This window comes from Pholis gunnellus, assembly GCF_910591455.1.
Source record: "Pholis gunnellus genome assembly, chromosome: 2".
In the NCBI taxonomy this organism is placed as follows: Eukaryota; Metazoa; Chordata; class Actinopteri; order Perciformes; family Pholidae; genus Pholis; species Pholis gunnellus.
Window position 1 is genome coordinate 21,022,228 of NC_136536.1, and position 20,874 is coordinate 21,043,101.

The following is a 20,874-nucleotide window of genomic DNA, read 5'->3' on the forward strand; positions in this document are numbered from 1 at the left end:
CACACACACACACACACCTTAGCCACTCACGTAGCTGCCAGTAGCTCCTCATGGGACGCTGATTGGTCCGGATGCTGGTTCTCGGGACACAAAAGCGTTCCTTGATTCTCAAGTGAATCTCGTGATATCGAGAGAATCCAACTGACAGTTTGATCTGAAAGCTATCCTCGAATTGTAAACTGTGTAGTTGACATTTAATGGCCAGAATAGTGACACCACATTCACTGAATCTGTTACCAAACTAAACAAGTCCTCCTATTGACCATCTGTCACTCCTCACCCACATTTGTGAGTGAACAGGTGAGGTTGCGATAGCTGGGGGCTATTTATATATATTTTGTGCCTCCACATGCATCCGGCAGGTGGGATCACGATGGAACTCTCAAAACATTTGAGATTGGGGAAGCACTGAGAAGAAAATAAAAAGGTGCTGGATGCAACTTGGCTAACAGACTGTAAGTGGACCAAAGGCAGAGGCCTCGCATACTTCCCGAAGGAGACTTAAATAGCAATAACATCGCCTCTAATAAGCCACATTTTGATCTCTAGCTATGTATCTGAAACATGATCGTTGTGGTACAGAGCGTGGAGCCAGACCACTACACGTCCTAGTTATTGGTTGCGTGCCATTTACATTATTTCTGTGATATCTGAGAGGGGAGAGTTTCATTTGGAACCTCAGAAACTCTTGGAAGTATCAAAGTATGGCAACACATAACAAGATAACCAGTGCTCACTGAGCCTTGCGGGCATGCAGGCAGACGCCACAGTGTGGAATTGGGACCTCAAAGCAACTCTAGACTCATGTTGGAGTGATTTGACACAGCACCACCACATTCGAGCGCATAACCACCAGTCTCTGAGGAATGTAAAGTACAGACGCCCTGAAAGCTAGAAACGGACCTCAGGCGGCTTTGGTAGGATAGCGATCTGATACGACGCAACCACGTTCAAACCCTAACTGACAAGACTCCGGATGTAATTCAAAAGGAAAGCAGTTTGAGTTGTTCCTCGCGAGCAGACGAACTGATCTAGGACTGAACTGACACACGGACCAGAACTGCTTATTAGCTCTGCCAGCTACTAGCCGCTAACCACCGCAACCTGGAGCAGATCAGCTAAAAGACCGATGGTCAGACTGAATGGGCTACATTAGCCAGCAGAATTGGGGTAAGCTAAGCAATTTTGCAGAGAACCGCAGTCCAAATTGAGAAAGCGTGTTGTCTGCAAAAAGGATGAATGAAAAAAAAGGATTTCCTTTCACCCGTTTTCCAATTTTGAGACAACTCAGACCTGGAGAAGAAGTTTGGCTTTATATCAGTGTAGTCTATGGGTGGCTGTGCTTTGGAGGTATCAATAAATAAAAAATGGACACCACTGACCAGGAATCCGCTGGAGGTAAAGTAGTGTGGCGTCGCTATGTGGTGGTGTAGCCTTAATATTGCAGCCCTAACCACAGGGTGGCCACATCAGATCATCAACTTTAGAGCAGTGGTTTCCTAGTAGTCTGTCATCTAGCCTGTACACACATTTGTGTGTGTGTGTGTGTGTGTGTGTGTGTGCTGAAACATGGTAACCTTGCTGTGGTCTGAGCGGTAACCAATAGCATGTGAGCCATGGAAAGGCAACATCTGTTAAAAACTGGGAAAGTTGTCCATGTGGTCAGAAAACAGTTTGGGAATTCTGTGGGAATGGTTCCATCAAACGGGGAGTGCGGGAAATTAAATTAGCAGTGGGCCTTTTTTTCTTTCTTGAAACACTGCATCAAACAAATGAATAATCTATAGTTAAGATGTTTCAATATTTGTAAAACGTGGGAATGTTAAATTGGCAACTACATTTTCTCAAAATTAGATTTTAGGTGTTCGGAGAATATGACGTTATTAAAAGGTTCTTGCTTTCAATAGGATCGACAGGACTCGACAATTGCTATCGTCAACCATTGTGAGAAATTAGCAAACAATTCTTGGCCTTTTAAGACTTTTTAACAATTAAAAAACAGGGACAGCAAACAGCAAAAACATGCACCCAGTCTCCTCAGCTGCAGAGGATTCAGCCGTATAAGCAGAATCAAGAGACTGGAGGTCATCTCTGTAGGTTAGGGATGGTGGACGAGCTGATGTGTCACTTGAGGGATCCACAATCCAAGAAGGGTCAATGGATATCAGCACAAAGGTCCAGACAACCAGACATTAAAAGGGAGAGAACAGATGAACAAGCAACCAGTTGTGTGCCCATTTTATGGTGTGTTCACATAATGAAATGTAAGCATCAGATTATCACATAACCAGCATCGGGTGGTTTAAAATAACTGATTCTTCACAAGCCCGTTCAAGTCAACAGAATGCCTGTTAAATGAAAAGCTCATGTGCTGTATCCGTACTCATAATGGCTGATCTGCTATGAAAAATACAAATAAAAATGTCCTGGGAGGTAATATAAACTAAACAGGGCAAACATGAATCCATGAATCAAGAGAATATAGACATCTGCTATTGATATCAAGGTGTCTTTCCACCATAACTCTTCAGACATTTATTACTCCCAGTCTCGCTCTACTTGTACTATTATCACAATATAAAAACACATCCCTCTTACTCTCCCTTCTCCTTCTGGTGCCCTTGTGTGTGCACAGAAACACGCACACAGACTCATGCACAGCCCTCGCCTTAGCTCATAAATGTAGATAAAAAAAAAGTTATTTCATTTTGTGAATGCATATTTAATGCATGCATTCACAAACACGCATATTCACATGGACGGTGAATATGTCGCTGTGCACATCCACTGTTAAGACACCGAACAGCAGTAAGCAGCACCACTAACAAGAACAAGTTGAGTTGGAATAAAACCAGAAGAGCTGCAGAAACCTGCATCTTCCCTTCACATTTACATCATTTTCTCATTTCTCACACATTTATGTAACTCTTTTATCTAGACCAAGTGATCTCGCTATAAAGCAACACATCTCTCTCTGTCCGTATGTATGTGGGTGCGTCCTTCGCATGTCTCAAGAACTGTTCATTCGATCTACTTCACACTGTGGATGTATTGCTGGGGACTCAACGATCTGCTGTGTCAAAGATACATTTGTGCAGTTTGAACACTAGACACATCTATAAACTTTGAATAAACAAGCGATAGTGCTCTGTGCAGCAGCGGGGGCGGGGCTTCAACAGAGACGAGCATGCCGTCTGGGGCGTGGCTTCACGGGACACACGGCGTTCACTCGCGTTACAACCAAATTCTTCTTTTCTTCTGGAGTGAACGAGCAATGAGCGGTTCTCAAGAACGCTGCAAGCAGAATTTATAGGGGTCAGGCCACCGGCTCGCTCCGAACAGGCACTAGCAGTTGTAAAGGCGTTAACATTACAAAACATGCGTGGCATTACCAGCCCTGCATGATGAAGAGTGAGATACCATGATCCAACAGTTTGGTCTGAACCAATGATGTGACCTTACATTAATGATTTGACTTCTATCAAGAGACAAAAAAACACAATAAATTGAGATATGGTCAAAAGATTTTGATGAAAAAGTCTACTTTCTTAAGAGACTCAGCTAATGTGTGTACAAGTAGACCATCTTTAATTAGACTAATTGCTCTTAAAACAAATGAGAATAGATAAAACCAAGTGGGGAATGTCCTTAAGTGACACAGATTACACCACTGGTATCAAGATAATCATCTCATTCATTAAATGCTCATTTGAGCTGAAATCAAGCCTAAATATCTCATCCTATTCACAGCTTTTGTGGCTGCTACGGATATGAAATAAATTAGTTTCCATTGCCTTTTGTTAGACAATAACGCTTCTGAGAAGGGCTGAAAGTCACGCCAGAAAGAAAGGCGGGTAGGAAAAAGATCCAGAAACAAAAAAAGGAAAGAAACGAAACAGATATGAATGATTGTAAAACGCATCTGAGCAATGCTGGATTTCAACCCTTTGAGCCTTCCAAACACATCGATGCACAGAGAGACAGTGACATACAGAGATGAAGCAACCGAAAAGACGGTTCAAGAGAGAATCAAACCAAACAAACCTCTACGTGCTTCTCTCTCTCTGTGGAGTACCAGTGTGATGTAACAGTGAGTAATAATACCATGTCTGTGCCAAGGGCAGGCACAAGGTCCCAACAAGTGTGTGTCTTAATAGCGGCACATTAAAATGGAGCTACTCGTTCTCGGTTCAGGACACGTAGGGCTTTCGTGACCACGGGGGCTTCGACAAAGAGCGCTGACGCAACGGCCTATCAAGGTCTACCAGCTTTGGATCTCCGCAGGTGACTTTGCATCCATCACGAGTTGACCAGATTATGAAGTGGTGCTCAGAGAAGCCGTGTTGCTTTTCTTTGAAGGGGATTTTAGAACTGTAACATTTGGGGGGAGTTTTGATTTGGTTGTTGCCGACTGTGGCTGTCGGATGTTCTTTTCTTTCTTTCCTCCCACTGTCTCGATTAAAGGTGCATGGATGCCAAACAAACTGAATTGTGAGTGTTTGCATTTTTAAATGGTTACATTTGAAAAATGTCTCATAGATTACATTTTAAGATTACACGTCATTAAAATTCTGAACAATTACCAAGCCACCGAGACCTCAAAATGAACTGTGTTTGATATTTCCTAAATTTGGCATCATCAATTGGTTTTCCACATAAAAGTAAAAATCACAAACCAAATGACAGACCACTAGAACTTGCTATCGCTACCAAATTGAATGGTAGGTTGGACACGAGACAACAACTAAAGCAGTGACAAGAAGTTATTGTATTTGTTGGTGTTGTATAATAGTAACAAAGGCCACAATTCCATGACATTGTAATTGTGCCTTTAGTTTATATGGTCAAAAAACAGGCCACAGCCCATTCTGGTTTCTGCCGATGTAGCATCAAACTCCATGTTTTCAGCACTGGCTCATAAAAAAATAAATAAAATGCTGTCTGTATCACGTGATCTCCTTTACAAAGTTGAACTCTTGATTTGGAGCACGTTCTCTGTCTGAAAAGAAGCCAGCAGTCTCTCTTTGTCCACCTGGCCAGTGTTCCTCATTAAGCAGTAGAAAAAGCACTTACAAGTAGCCTGAAACACATTAGCATCCTCTCAAAGACACAAACTCACAGCCTGTTCAATCCGTGGTGTTTTTGTGGAATCTCTGTATGTAGTCGCACAAAGAAACACAGACGCACCACCTACCTTGGTGATCTTGGGGTGGGAGCAGCGGCTGTTTCCAGAGGTGGCGTGCATCCATCCTCCGCCTTCCGCCAGCTGCAGTGGGAGGTGGAAATTTCCTCCACCGTTGCACTCCTGCCTGAGGGAGCACTTCCTGTCCTGGACGCACCAACCGCATTCAAACCTGGGGTCGGCCTTCAGGCACATGCCACAGCTGTCCCGCAAAGCTCTGCACTTGTACAGGTGGGCTAGCCGGAGAGACAGAGAGAGTGGGAGAGAGACACGTGTCATGTGACTGGAGTTGTAATCGTACAAACATTTCACTGAACAGCAGTTTGTCATAGCTCACTTTATCTAACTTGCAAACTAAGATGTTCATTGGCGACTCGGCTCAACACATGGATGCACGCAAATGGCTGTGACATTCATTTTTATATGGCCATGGCATTTATGGTGTTAGAAAATTAGCCTGCTAGCTTACCAGCTTGTGAAAAACAGCTAGTGAAGATGGCTAACTAGCTAGCTAACCCAGCTAATTTAGTAAAGCGTTTTCAGTTAGCAGCAAGCCTGCATTAGGACACAAAGGTATATTCCAGAGGAAAAGGAAAGTCACACCCTTGTTCTGCTGAAAGAGTTTATTTTATTATTATTTCATGTTTTAGCTTTTCAGAAAGAGCTATGAAAGAATCCCTCGATAAGAAAATACATGCAAGTCGAAAGCTAGCGTAGCGGAGGCTAACTCAAGTGACGTGAGAGTTTGTGAGCTCTAGAGGTGCTGGTTGACATTTACTTCAAAACAGTTTTTTCGTCCATTTTTCTACAGCAGGCTGGAGTAGGCTACATGCTTATTAAGTCGTATAACATAAATGCATGAACTAGTCGCATTATTTTGGAAACTCTGCCTTTCACATACTGCTTGAGAAATATTTGTTTGATGAACAGAAAGTTCTGTAAACTGTTAATTTAAAAGAAAGCAAAGGTGGCAAGGAAAAAACAGTAATCAGGAGTTTGTCTGTGAGCTAGAGAGAGAGAGAGAGAGAGAGAGAGAGAGAGAGAGAGAGAGAGAGAGAGAGAGAGAGAGAGAGAGAGAGAGAGGAGGAACAGCATGAATGAACGCCTAAAACCTACAGTAGGTGATTATTACCACTACGAGGCTGTGACAGTGAGAAAATAACTGTTTCCACAGATAAACAGAGGGAAAGAAATGAATACGCAACCTAGAGGGATATTATAGAAATTAATTCAACAGGTAATGTCTTCTAACGCCAATAGGGAATTGATAATTTGTTCTGTGAAAAAATAAATATTCTCTCAACTCTGTGGAGTGGAAAAAGTCATTAAAAGTAAAAAAAAATAAAATGAATACATTACTAGATAAATATTCAAAACTCAAACACCTGAGAAGAGGGGGAGATGAAAGGCAGGGGGGAGGAGGTGGGGGATACATTTTAGCTGCGCTTGTTAACAAAACAGCAACACAAATTGTTATGAATTTAAAGATGGTGAGGCCCCGCGAGGCCGAGAGAATCAGAGAAACAGATTAGAGCCGGAGAGAGAGGGAGAGAGGTTGAGAGAAACAAGACCAAAAGAATCTGTGTGACAAGAAAAAACAAATAGAGGAGAGAAAGTCACATGCAAAGAGAGAGAGAGAGAGAGAGAGGTACAGGTAAATGGACAGGTGTCTTTTTCTTTCTTTTTATTTTACCATTTGTACATCTGTTAAACTCTATCATTATAATCTCAGTTGATACTATAATGCCAAAGCCTGCAGGCAGGTTTCATTGCTGTCACACCTGTTAAACAGATTTGAAATGAACTGAGGTGGAAACACAAACAACAAAAAAAAAGAAAAGGAAAAAAGCTACAGAGCATGGAGGAATCTCCTCCTCCTCCTCCTCCTCCTCCTCCTCCTCCTCATCAGCAGACAGCAGGCGGCCGGACTTCAAAGCCAGCTTCTCACGTATCCATCTGCCCGCCTCGGCCCTCCGCTCGGGCCTAATCTGATTAGCCACGGCTCAGCTTAAAAGTAGCTGCGGCGCTAATTAATCTGAACCAAATGAATGATTTAATTAACATTAACATCTCCACTTTACACCGGGGCAAAGCCGGGCCAGCGCCGGGCGGCTCTGCCTCAGACGGATAATACGGCTCCGACTCAGAGAGAGAAAGACGGGGATGGAGCCGAGAGGGATTAATAAGGGATGGAGAGGGAAGAAAGGAGGAGACGGTCTTTATGAGATTTGTATGAGTGAGGATGGTTTTATAATGTGTGTTTTCTTTAACACTAAGCATCGTATTGAAGTCAATCCTAATAGGTATTCTTTAAGGCTTTAGCACAAATCTCATAATATATCTAAGGGGGGTTTGATAGGGTTGTTGATTCAAACTTCAGTCTAAGTCGGTCTTTGGCTTTGGGTGCTGCCCGCACAAATTCTCTGCCACCTAGAAAAGTGGCACAGCGAGCATTGCTTGCTCATATTCTGAACAACAGGAACATACTTGTCAAGTTCGCACACGGCGCCTCTAAGATCATTGGATTTCACACTCCCAAACTCTCAACGCCACTGCTGTCACATTCAAAGCACTCACTCGTTTCAGGAGTTTGCTGGCTAACTCTGCAGTAAAGCAACAACAACCCAAAAGCCTTTAGTTTAGTTTAATTCTAATGTATCCAGATACAAGCATCTGCACTGCCAAGATGCATTCTTAAGCCACGTTTCACACTATGATCTTTGAGATGTCAAAAAAAAAAAAACTCTCCATATTTAGGGAGCAAAATCCCCTAAATTCCTCACCAGCTCAGGGATTTTACCTCAACTGTGAACTGTGTTTATTTCCAAAATATCAACAGTGAGCTTGGGAGGAAATTTGAGGATTTGGAGAAACAATAATGTGAACTTTTTCCCTCGAGGGTTCCTTGCGATAGGTTTGCGCCTGTCCGTGCATATCCAACGTTTGCTAACCACTTAAGACGTGGCTGGGCGGAGAAAAATCTTTGAGAGTGCCGACTTGTCCGCGCCGCCGTCCGCGCCAGAAAATTGTCAGGGGATTAACAGTGCTGATGTCTTGCAGAGTACAGCTGAGCCTGATGGCAATGCAGGATTTTGGACATGAGCAAAAGTGTTGGACTATTAACAAAATGATGCTGGCGCTACAAGTCACTACTTTATAGGACAGTGTGGGTGATTGTCATCATGCATCGTCAGCGCCGCATGGTGAGCAGGAAGAAGACAAGTTGACAGCAACAAGTAGTTGCTACAGTTTACTTTGGAGCGGACTGGGAACCCAAACAATCTCTGTCCGGTTGTTTGAGGTTACATCAGCGTTAAGGAACCAAACCAAACAGAGCACATGAAGAATGAAGGCACCCTCAATAATTTAACCGCATGACGTCGTCACACTTTATTATGAAAGGCTCCTCGAAAGACAAAGTGCTACTTAGTTTGGAGGAACGACATATTGAGCAGAACACTTTTTCAAAGTATTAACAGTAGTATATAATGTGTATTTATTTTATAAATGTTTCTGTCTAAAACGTAATGTACAGAATTACTTGACTCACAAAACAGATGCTAATATCGTACTGATCCATATAAATACAGGCCTGTATTGATCAGGTGAGTGCTTTTCTGATTAGGGAAAAGTCATTCACCGTGCAGTTGAAAACGACAGTCCATCTACTTGATTGCACATAAATGTGATTATTTGTTTTGTCGTGGCCGCTACAATGTTTCTCAGCGCGAGCTAAACTCAGGACTTTAATCCCCAGACGGGATCTCTCAGCACGGACAGACTGAAAATATTAAAAAAGGAGCACATTTCAAACAAAATAACACAGGGAGGAGAATTGGGCCGTGACCGATAAGCGACTAATTTCCAAGCAATCTGCTAAAAAAAAGAAAAAAAAAAGAAAAGAAGTGCACGTCTGACATTCATCAAAACGAGGTCACATGGAACACAAAGAGAGATTAAAACATGCACTGAAACGAACGGTGAACGGAACAGCAAGAAAACCAGAAGAGAATACAGTAGGAAGGGTTTGAGTTAATCAGACTCCGGACTTGCAAATCCCGAGCAAAACACTGTACGACACACTCGAGAGCAAGACTCACATTATCTTGTGCAATGGGACGTCTAAAATCATTAGCCTCCACCACCCAATATATTACACTTGATAAAGAATTTAGAATTGGTAATTGTTTTCCACTTCATGCACAAATAGCGATTAAAAATAATAAATGCCATCCTTCCGTGTCGCTTTCTGTTCTTCTTTATCAATCCCTGTATTCAAACCCCCCCCCCCCTCCCCATTACATGCTGCATTTATCAACCTGTCATCCAGCGTTCTTCCCTTCTTCTGCCAATTGGTTTCGCCATTTGTTTATCTTCCCCTCTAACATCCATCCCTATTCATTTCCTCGTTGGATGTTTGTTTGTTATCATCGCCGTCCATCAATCACTCCCTCTGCCTCTCTCTCATCCCCGAGACAAGAAGTATTGTGTTTTTTGTTTTTCAAACGGATGGTACACTTTCACCTCTCTCCCTGATGGCTGTCAAAAATGAAATTACAGATTTCTGATGAAGAGGGGGTAAATGCACAAGCCGTTGTTGCTTCGCAGAAAATCATTACATACAGATAAACAAACGGGGTCGATTCAAATTATTATGATTTTTTTTCTCCACCGAAATGACAGTGTGAGAGAGAGACAGAGAGAGAGAGAGAGAGAGAGAGATTTGTTTGATGAACAGAAACTTCTGTAAACTGTTAATTTGAAAGAAAGCAAAGGTGGTAAGGAAAAAAAAGTCAAAAAAGTAATCAGGAGTTTGTGTCTGTGAGCGAGAGAGAGAGAGAGAGAGAGAGAGAGAGAGAGAAAAAGCTCTACCTTGAATGTTGAACGGGTTGTCGATCACGAAGTTTCCATTCCACACCACGGAGAGGTCGACCGGTAGGTCACTGATGTCACCGCCCTCGTAGTCGTACTGAGACACAGAGAAACAGAGAGTCGGTGTGAGGAAACGTTAATTGATAATGGATCCGATGCACACTGGGAATTGCGTGAGGTATCGTATCTTTTGCAAAGTGACTCGCCACCGACTTGCTCATCGCAGACGAGCATGCGCAAATTCGTATTCGCCACAACAGACGTTTTTTTTCAAGAAATACACACAGAGAAATAACAGATGGGTTACAGCTGTACGGGCATGGGTGAAGGGAGACGGGGACGGGGGAAGGGAGGAAGGAGAGGAGGTGAGGCGGGGTGGAGGGAGAGAAGATGAGATAGGAGGAAGAAGGGGAGCAGGAGGAGGAGGAGGAGAAGCGGTCAGAGAGGTGAAAGCGGACGGGAATCAGACAGTGGGAGACGTGTGAGAGGACCTTATTCATTTACGCATGAGCTAAGTGGTGGCATGAGGGTGAGCGAGAGATAAGATGCGGAGCAGCGTAAAGTGAAATTGGCATTTCCAATTTGCTCCCTGACACACTGGATTTGATAGACGGGACTCGACCATCCCATATGGGCAATGGGGCCTGAGACACGCGCACAAACACACACACACACACACACACACTTATAATGCGGTCAAAACTTTCCTCCACTCTTCTCTGATTTATTACCATGACTCAAATACCAAACATATCAGTGTGTGTGAATCCCATATTCATACCTGAGGATGTTGTTATGTGTGTAGATAAAGTCGGGCTGTTGTTGTATTCCCGCACACCAGTTATAGACGCAACGTGTCGGATTTAACGGTGGCAAATAGCGGTGACGTTGCAGATTGAAGCCAAAAGTTCCGCTCAGCCCTCCTGGGAGAACTACGGTGGCCTTCAGGTAACAAAAAAAAAATCAAACCGTGAAACCACCAAAACATTAATGGCAGCAGCAATAATCTTTATCGCTTCTTTTGCAAGGCTGTAACACAGATTTGCAGACATGGATCCTGTAAAGCCGCTGCTGATGGCACGGGTTGCCTGTATACCAGCAAAGCAGATACGCTACTGATATAGATGTTAACCGTTATCAAAGCAAAGACGCGCCGTTATTTCAGATCAGTAACGGGTTCAGTTCAAGCCTTGAGGAGGCCTCGGGGAGAAGGCCATGAAATAAAGGGGGTGAACAGAAGAAAGACAAGAGCACAAACAAGTGGGGCAAAAGAAAAATAGGAGACATTGTAAGCGGCCACAGAGGGAGGAATGTGGGAAGTCTGGATCTCTATTGAGACTGTTCAGGAGCTGAGTGGAGCACAGACCGTTGGAACCACAGGATTCTGGGAGGTCAGCAGCACGGGGATTCAACCAAAACACTCTTTTTGCCACAAAGGAAAAGCTGAACGGGCTTATTCCCTACCCACTAGTTGAGCGTGACCCTGATCCATCACACATGAGGTAGGCTGCTGACTTTATTAGCATCACCATTACGCCCCACTGTTTATAGGCCTGTGTACGGCAGCTCCCAGCCCCAGTGAAACCACAGGCTCTCCCCACACACACACACACACACACACACACACTCCTCTCTCTGCGGCGTGGCCCCCATTAAACTTTAAGGGTTCTGACTTGTTTGCCGTCACCAAGACACTGGGTGAGCTTGTTCTCTCGTCAGTCCCCCCCCCCCCCCCCACCCTGCTGCTCGCCACATCATGCTTTATTCATGCCGTCACATGGTTTGAAGCGCCGACCCAAAACCACACTGTGACACCGGCGCTGCCCGGTCACGCTGAGCAATCGCCCACTGACACTTGGGGGACACTTTGGAGTTAAAAGACGAGTTTTAGGGCCGGTTTAATGCTGAAAAATAAGGAGGACACACGGAAAGGGACTCAGGAGAGGAGAGGCAGCAGAAGGAGAAAGAACGTCAGGAGAGCACACAAGACACTGAGGTGTGACATGGAACTTGCGATGTGTAAAACTTTTCTATAAGATCCCAGTTTGATCTTGTTTTAGTCGTTATAAAAAAGGAGATGTAAATTAACAAGACTAAGAGTCTACAGTCAAACTAACATTCTCACAATGACAACGTTTACAGTGTCTTAGTTCTGCGTGGTAGCAATTTACCAATCAGCACGAAAACGCAAAAAAAAGCTGCAGCTTGATGTAAAGTCTGCATAATCAAAAAGGTTATTACAATTGGTCCTAATTTGGAAAGTGTAAGTGTACACAAACTTTTAAGGCAATCAATCCAACAGTAGTAAAGACATTTCCCTCGAAAACAGAAATGTCAACCTCATGGTGGCGCTCGATGAAAAGTCAAGAGATCACCAGAGTCCATTGGCTTCATCGTTTGGGGTTCAGGAATGTCCGTAGGAAATTCCATGCATGTCGAAGAATCCCTCAAACATTGGGATATTACAACGTGGCCCCACCGCGCTTGACATCTACAGCCATGTCGCTGGCTAGAACCTCATCTAAAAAGTATTAAAGCCACATCGGGGGAGCGTCTCTTTAAGCCGACACTTTAATAATGCATCACACTGGTCTCGTCAGGCACCGGTTATTACTCTAGTCTGACCTCTGAATTTTGAAGATTCTTGCCTAATGAGATTTCGAAGTACGGGTGGCACCCGACGTCACTTTGCCACGACTTCGGGGTTCAGTTAGCGCGGACAATGCGTCTTCTCAATGGAAGTATGCTTGCAGTTTTTTTGATGGAAGGAAGTCTCGGTTAGACAGTCACCTTTAGAAAACATGAAGTGTGGCATGAAAGTACATCTAATTATGGGACAGGGCTGAAGCCATTACCTCTACTTGAAGCTGTCTTTACCAAATGGCGACATTTTGAAGGATCTGTTTTTGAATATCAAGTGAGGACTAACTCAGACTGAATTGAGAAGTGGGTATGCTGAAACAAAAGCGTTTAAATGCATTTAATACAGTAAACGGATCGCTAAAAAGACATACACATTAAAAAGCTTGTTTTAAAACAGGATTCAAGGCGTATTTCTCACGTGTACTGCGCTTTCTTAACATTTTTACTTCCAGACGTTCTCTGGCCATGTGTGTGAAAGTGCAGTATGACTATGATGTGCTGTACTTCCTGTATCTCTGGAGCTCCATAGGGTTCAACCAATACACTGACATGTTATCTAACTGTAACTAATGAGCATTTATTTGTCTGACCCCATAAAAATATATTTACTTCATTCGACAAATCCTTTGCAGTTTCAGCTCACTGTTGCTTTGACTCACTGGCTGAAAGCAACCGGACACCTTAAATCATCTTTTTTGGGCTTAATGAGAAACTGTTGCTGTCTATTGTTTGTGTGATTTATTATCCATGCTCATGTTTCCCCACATTTCCTGCATCTAATTATGTTTTCTTTTGTCCCTGGGTATATCTCTTTAGCCACCGTGGGACTTTCTTCCGTAGGCGTTCCTCCCGGGGTGCTGGTGAAGATGTTTGGGTTTTAGGCCTGCACCTCGATCGATTACAGCTATGAACATACATGTGATCAGGTATTTAAGACACACACACACACAGCCTCTGGTGCAAACACTCTCTTGGGTCAATGTTTTTTCTCATTGACCAGCTATTGACTATTCGGCATGTCACTGACTCCTTGCAGAGCTCTGAACTGAAAGAAAGCAGTGGCACCATTGCTGTTAAAAACTCTGTATTGGTGGAACCCTGTGGGTAAAAGTCGCCCCCTCCCCCCCTGCTGAGCGGCCTCTCTGCTGGCCTGCCGTCCTGACTTCCCTCCCCTGAGCGCCCAGAGCTGCTGGAGATGAGTAATCAGACTCATTACTGAAGCCTCTGGCCAGCTTCTCCATGTCGCTGCATGTAATTAATCTACCTGAGCCAACTCATAGTGAAGCCCCCCACCCCCCCAGGGAAGAGAGAGGCGAGGAAAAGAGGAAGTTAGGTAGAGGGAAGGGTAGGAGGGAAAAGGGGGAGGATACGGTAGAGAAAAGTTGGGTGGATGCAAGTGGAGGACAGCTAGAGAGCAGATAAGTGGGAAGTGAGAGGAGTGAAAGTTGGGGAAAGAGGGAGAGGAGACTAGAGGAGGGGAAAGAGAGGAGAGGCAATGAGATGAAGAGAGGGGAGACAGAAAGAGGGAGAGAAAGGAGTAGAGCACAGGGGGAGGAAGAAGAGAATAAACGAGGAGGCGATGAGGGAGGAGAGAGGTACAGGGACAACGGGGGGGGGGGGGGGGGGGGGGGGGGGACAAAGGGAGGCGAGGGAGGCGAGGTGACACGGGGAGACAAAAAAAAAAAAGGAGAGGGAGGGGAGGAGGTGTAAAAAAACTACAAGGTGAGCACAAAGCCGTCCCTGGCCTCATTACAGTAACACACCAGCCTGGCTCGGGTTCATTCGTTATCTGCTCCCGCACTCGTTTATTCTCTCGCAACATGAATCGTCTCCATGGATCGCGTGTCCCCATGGATTGTATGAATAGATATGGCCCGTGTGTGTGTGTGTGTGTGTGTGTGTGTGTGTGTGTATGTGTGTGAGATAGCGTCTGACGGACTGAAAACTGCCGATGTTAACAAAACAGAGCAGCTGGCTGGTGAGGAGGGGGAGAAGGTAAGAAGAAACGAGAGGTGCACATATGTGTGTGCAGGTCACCCGCATGTAATTAGTCATGTTGAAGGATACCTGAGTGTGTGTTAAAAATACACTGCTCACACACACACACAATTCCATTCAGTTCAAACTATTTTGCACGTGTTTAATGCCAATTTGTTTTCGCACGAAATGAAGAAACAACAATGTTCAACTAATTAAACTAGAGTTGCTGCCCTGCTGTTTATTTCCTCAGCTCACAGCCATGTTGCAGTTTACATCCTTGAGTCCAGGTGGACGTTTGTGCCAAATTTGGAGAAATCTGCCCACCGCTTAGCTTAACATGAAAATGACTTTGTTTTAAATTCACTTTGCTTTAGTTGCTCTGCTCGTCTCTCTCTTTCTTCCTCAGCTGTCTGTAGCGAGTGTGTGTGCTCTTTTGCTGCTATATGTTCTTACTGATTTACTGTAATAGGATGATAATAGAGCATGTGCATGCAAGTGAGGCGCTTGGTGCACTGTGTGTGTGTGTGCCACTGATTAGTTTGTAGGAAAGGTTTTCTGCCCTGATTGCATTTTTTACTGATGTCACCAGGAGACCTTTGTATTGAGCATATCTGCAAAGTGTTCACCGCAGACATATTGTATTTGTTTGATTGTTATGTTTGGTAACTCAGAGTGCTTGGGTTAGGTTAGAGAAAGCCTGTTGTCTCATTTTAATGTTCAAATAAGTCGATGCTGACTGGAAGCATGCAGTGCGCATTGATGTTTTCAAGAATGAATCAAAAGGATCTTTCCCACGCCTTAACGAAGTGTATGGTGTAGTAGCCTATAGTACACCGATAACAACAGAGCAGAAGTCCTGTCCTTTAAAAACACTTAATACTTAAAATAATCTGCTTATAGCACTGTGTGATTATAGTTATGAGCACTCATAAGTATCCAATTATGCTTTATAAAAAGAACCATAACACTTTATGAAGCAATTTATATTGACTTCTAAGGTCAAGTATAATAATACTTTGTAATTACTCATCACTCACTGAAATTGTTTAGCTTTTTTCATGTGTATTATAATTCATTATATAAAGATTGTATTGTTATACAACAACAGGAATTATAATAAACTGTGGTCCTTGCTAAATAACAGTGAGCAATCATTATGATACTTTAAAATACTTTATAATGTGTTCAGATTATTGCTATGAAGCATTATGGATAGTTCGGAGTGCTGATAAATATAATTATTCAGTGCTATAAGCAGATTATAACGTATTTTTAAGTAATGCATTATAGAAATGGGCGTCATAGAGACATTCATGGTATACAAACGTAGTTTGTAGGAGAAGAGCTTGTGTGTACTGTACCTGTGTTACACTGTATTACTGCAATATGTATAATATTTGAGAAGTTTGGGAAAAGTCTCGCCTTGACCAAAGTCTGGACCAATTTGTGGACTGTGAACACGCAAACACGTCATCCTCCCACAGTGTACTGTGCTGCTCAAAACCGGTACCAGAAGCACAGACTTACAGTGGGAAGTTCATACCCGCAGACACACACACAGACAAACACGCAGACACACACGCACACACACAGATGCACGCACACACACACACACACAGTGCTTGATAGCCTACGTGTGTCAGCGTAATAAATCATGTAAAGCAGGTTGCTGGTTGTTGCTGATGCTACAGTCTCCGTCTGCTCCACATGATTAGGAAGAAGATCATGTGGAGAATCTCCATATGTCTGCTTCACGTTGTGCCTCCAAACCCCTGGGGAGAATGTGTGTGTGTGTGTGTGTGTGTGTGCGCGTGTACGAACTAGTAGGTAGCCACTCTGCTTGCAGGCATCCCACCGGCGTGTGTGTGCGCGCGCCAGCGTGTGTTCTCCTCTGAACGTCCCAGTGTGCGCCCATGCATACTGTGGGTCCCTGGTGTATTTGAGTGTGCAAGTTCAATGTTTGAGTGTTTGTCGAGGGGCTAAATAATGCACAAAGAGACAGTAAGATGGAATGGATGAGTGTACATCTACTGCCGGCTAATTTTATCTGTGATTTATTACACTCTACTGTCCCAGTCACAGCCAGCTGTGATACATATACACACAGATCCCTACTGAGAATACTGAATACAATGGTAGCAAGTACACAAGCTCTCAATCAGAGACGGATCTCCTGTGTGTTTATCCTCTTTGTTAACTCTTTCATTTAGCTGTTATTATTATTGATAAGAACCTAGTTACTCGTAAAGGGAAGGTTATGAAAACATTTGCATCTGGGCTAGTTAGCGTTTTAGCATCTTTCAGCTTATTGTTCTGGGTTTTACCATTTTGGTTCACTCGGAGCGCCTATCCCATTTGACCAAAACCCCACTTACAACCATTAACATCTGCTTTTTGCCCTTAGTGGGAAAGGTTACAATCAACATTCACTCCCTGGGACAAATTTATCGACACCAACTACGATCAGCAGTGCTGGAAACAAGATGTCTGGGAGGACACAAAGGTTTTCGCCCCTTTCTTGGCTTTTTGTCATCTCAGCCACAAATGTTGTCCACCAAGCAGCGATCTTTCCCCCATGAGACTGCAGTTCGTTCCCCGTCTGAAGCGAGCAGTTGATGTTGATGTTTTTGTCACGTAACTTGCGTACCTTAGTAACGGCACTTCTGCAGTTATTTTAACCCCAGCGATGATCTATTCCTAAACCAAACTAAGGTTGGTTATGTTGCCTGAAACTTTCCTGTGAAGTTTCTTTTGAAAAGACCGTATGCATGTAACGAGCAGAAATTGACACGTGATGCAGGCTTTCGTAGGCAAACGCACACAATATGAGAAGTAACTGATCGTAGGACATCATACGAACCGTTGTATGAGGATATAGTCTAAAGCCTATTTTAGCAGGTTTTGTTGTGCTTAAAAAAAAACTGCATAAATGCACTAATTTTTGTGAAAAAAAGAGCATTTCTGCTTTCATCAGTTTACTTCCGCAAATGCGCTGGCTGAATACTCATTGCTAAAGCTAACCGCTAACAAAATAAATCCTGGTGGAGGCAAGGATGAAACCAAAACACAACCATTTCCTCCTTTCTGCCACTCTGGATATATCATTGACGAGCCCTCGGGGGCAGCTCTACTTCTTCGTCCTCTCATGTTGGTTGGACTGAGGGCGGTCTCGAGGCTACAGTGACCCACCATCCCCTCTTGCGGAATAAGTGGTATTACCATGCAGGACAGGCAGGGGCTAGCTGGCTAGCATGCTCATTTCAGTAGATATCTCTGCAACTGAATGCATGGACGTCTTTGATGTAACGTCAACGCTGCAAACCTCTTCACATTCTGTTGATGACGTTGGTTCATTTTTTGAATGTTTCAAACTGAAATTCTTCCCCATTGCACCTTTAATGAGTAAAACTGGTGGGGTGCTTCTTTTCTGTCTGGTGTAACATTCACACAGCCATCTTGAAACTTGCTCGATTCGTGTAATCCGTCACACTGAACTTCAAGTCAAGTCTTCATCTTTTGTCGAAGCTGAGTAGGTCAGGCAATGTAGATTTTTCTGCGACAATAATGTCACACTGGCAGAATTCAAGCTCTCTTTTTAGCTGCGTGGTCACACATGGGCTTCATCATTTAGAAGCACCGGTATGTGTTCTCAAGTGCCTTGCTCAGGGGCGTCTTGAGCAGCAGTTGTTGGGTGGAAACGTGGGTGCCTCGTTGCTAACTTGTGCATCGTGCAACTAAATAGGTATATCTGAAAAGAATGGCCCCATTGTCCCAACTGTCCTTTCGCCCTCTGCGGTTCTAGTTAATCTCAGCAGTTTCACTTTTGCACGGATCATGATTTTCTTTTCTTTCAGCGTCACTTTCTCAAACATGCACATCTTTTACAGTCCGCGTTCTCTCTCTCCCTCCATTTTCTCCCTCGTTTGTTTGTTTCCCCCCCAAGTCTGCCTGCTGAGCTTAGCCTTTCCTTCCTCCCCTCTGCCTCTCTTCATTCTTCCCATTCCCTCTCCCCTCTTTCTACTTCCTCCATCACACCCTTTGTTGCATTGTCGCTCCTAATTCCCTCACCCCCTCTCTTTGTCGCTTTCTCTTTCTTTGTCTTTTTGCTTCCTTCTTTTCCGTTTTAGTGGTTTGCCAAGCATATGTGTGTGTGTGTGTGTATTTCTGTCAGTCTACCACGGCGCTGCAATTCATCATCATTTTATCTACAGCTCCCTTAATTGGATCCTATCACAGTCCCACCTGATGGGGAAGGGGTGGAGAGACGGAGGCTCACTCGTTCACAGCGCCACATGGATCTACTCGCACGCCCCCCCCCCCATGTCTAGCTTTATAAGCCGCTGCAAAGTTGTTGTCGAGGCCCGTTTACTGTTTTCCCTGCTTCCTGCAGAGAGAACACCGGGGTTTTACAAAACATTCAAGTCCACAGGGGAATGAAGAAATGAACGGATGTGTGTGTGTATGTGTGTGTATCGATACAGTTTGCGGGAGGCTTTCAGAACTTAAAAATGCAACGGAGGTTGAACAAAACAGCTAACATACAGCTGTGGTATTTAGGCGATGTGTGGTTTATCTACAATATATATTTTTTAGAAACACAAAGTGTTTTAATGTCAGTGATGGACGTCTGAGAAAGGATCTCACCGTGCTGAAGGTAAATGGAGAAAGTGAATAAAGCTAGAACTCCAAAAGAATTGTGTGCGCAATTAGTTCAACTCGCAGTGCAGCAATTTATGTTTTCTTTGTTGTTTGTTTTAGCAGCTCACCCTGTATTCAATAAGCTTTCAAGTAGTCAGGTCACTGAGGACAAATCTGACAAGAACCTGATAGCAACCCAAAAAGTCAGAAATCTCAAAAGAACACTCGCTACATGGAGCAATTACAGAGTCACAACTGACTGAATATGCACAAATGACCTTTCCAAAAACACAAAAGAGCTGTTGGAGCCATCATTACGATCTGGAAAATCAACTTCGATAATGTGCCCCAGAACTACTTTACGTGTCACAATCCGACATCAGGCCGACTCATTCTTTCACTTTGACTGGGTTGAGTTCACAACCAGCGAATCATCGCTGAGTCCCGAGGACTTGCCGTCGGACTTATCACCGTGAGCAAGAGCGCTGCGGCTCGCCTTTTAATCATACGTCTCGTTAAGTAAGTCATAATTGGCGTCGTTAAATTGCCTTTCCCTCTGCCTCACGCCCTGATTGGAGCTGAGGAAATTAACATTGCTGAAATGGTCGCTCCCTATTAGCGGTGACAGCTTGACGGAGGGCTAAGAGGCAGGGGTGAAAAGAGAGCGGCTTGGCGTCATCGCTCCCCGTGGCCGTGCGCCTCGGTTTCAAGTCTTTGCCGCACCGGTCCATCACGGCTTGTCTCTCTGTCTCGCGCTGCAGCTAACCTACAAATGGGTGGACCGGTGCGGCTGTCCCGAATGGAGCTGCTGCTGACAGATTCAACTTTGCTGTGGTTGAGACATTTGATCAGGATTAGCCGAGATGGTAAAAAGCCAATAGCAAGCCCCCTCGGCCAGCACCTAAACTCGCATGTGTCAAGTGCTTTTCGTTTCAAGCCTTACCGTTGTCTTCTGACACTGTATGCTGGTGCTGTTGAACCTCAGAGCCGGGACGCTGTGCGTGCTGCCCTGGATGTGGAAGATGCACTCGTAGTTCCTCTGTCCGGACTGCGGCTGGGGCAGGTTCTGGGCCAGCAGCGTGATCGGCCTCAGGACTCCGGCGGGCATGTAGATCTGGGTGGAGGGCAGGATCTGAGGGCACTCCTGGAGATGAGAAAAATAGGAATAAAGGAATTGAGACGTGTCTGGGAAAAGAGAAAACCGAAGCGGGGTGAAGGTCTGAGTGGAGAGAATGTCTATTTATTCTAATTGACAATTTGTTGCGTATTAGAAATGGCATTGCAGAACTAATTCTGTGCACAATCACCTTTGAATCATTTTCTTTCCAACCACGTACTTCTAGATGCATTCCAGCGTCCTTTTGTTCTCGTGGTGGAGCGCGTTTGATGATCGAGGCAGCCTAAAACCTCCAAATTATCAACACTCTTGAGGATCAACTCTTGTCCTATTTATGAACCGCTGAATATTAAATGGAGTAGTTACTAGTCAAAAGACGAGCACACGACATTTTGGAATAAAAACCCTTCCCAGCATTATTGAGGCTGTTATGGATATTAAA

General features: G+C 44.2%; 1 protein-coding gene across 1 annotated transcript in view; it reads right to left on the reverse strand.

Annotated features, from left to right (window-relative positions):
- Nucleotides 1-20,874, reverse strand: part of LOC306702715 (plexin-A1-like) — a gene marked incomplete at its 5' end in the record, with an annotated part of 201,338 nt that overhangs the window by 60,198 nt on the left and 120,266 nt on the right. Inside the window, 3 exons of the mRNA XM_079168369.1 lie at nucleotides 5,195-5,418; nucleotides 10,055-10,151; nucleotides 20,259-20,459. Of these exons, the coding sequence (XP_079024495.1) occupies nucleotides 5,195-5,418; nucleotides 10,055-10,151; nucleotides 20,259-20,459 (522 nt within the window). The remainder of the gene's footprint in view (nucleotides 1-5,194; nucleotides 5,419-10,054; nucleotides 10,152-20,258; nucleotides 20,460-20,874) is intronic.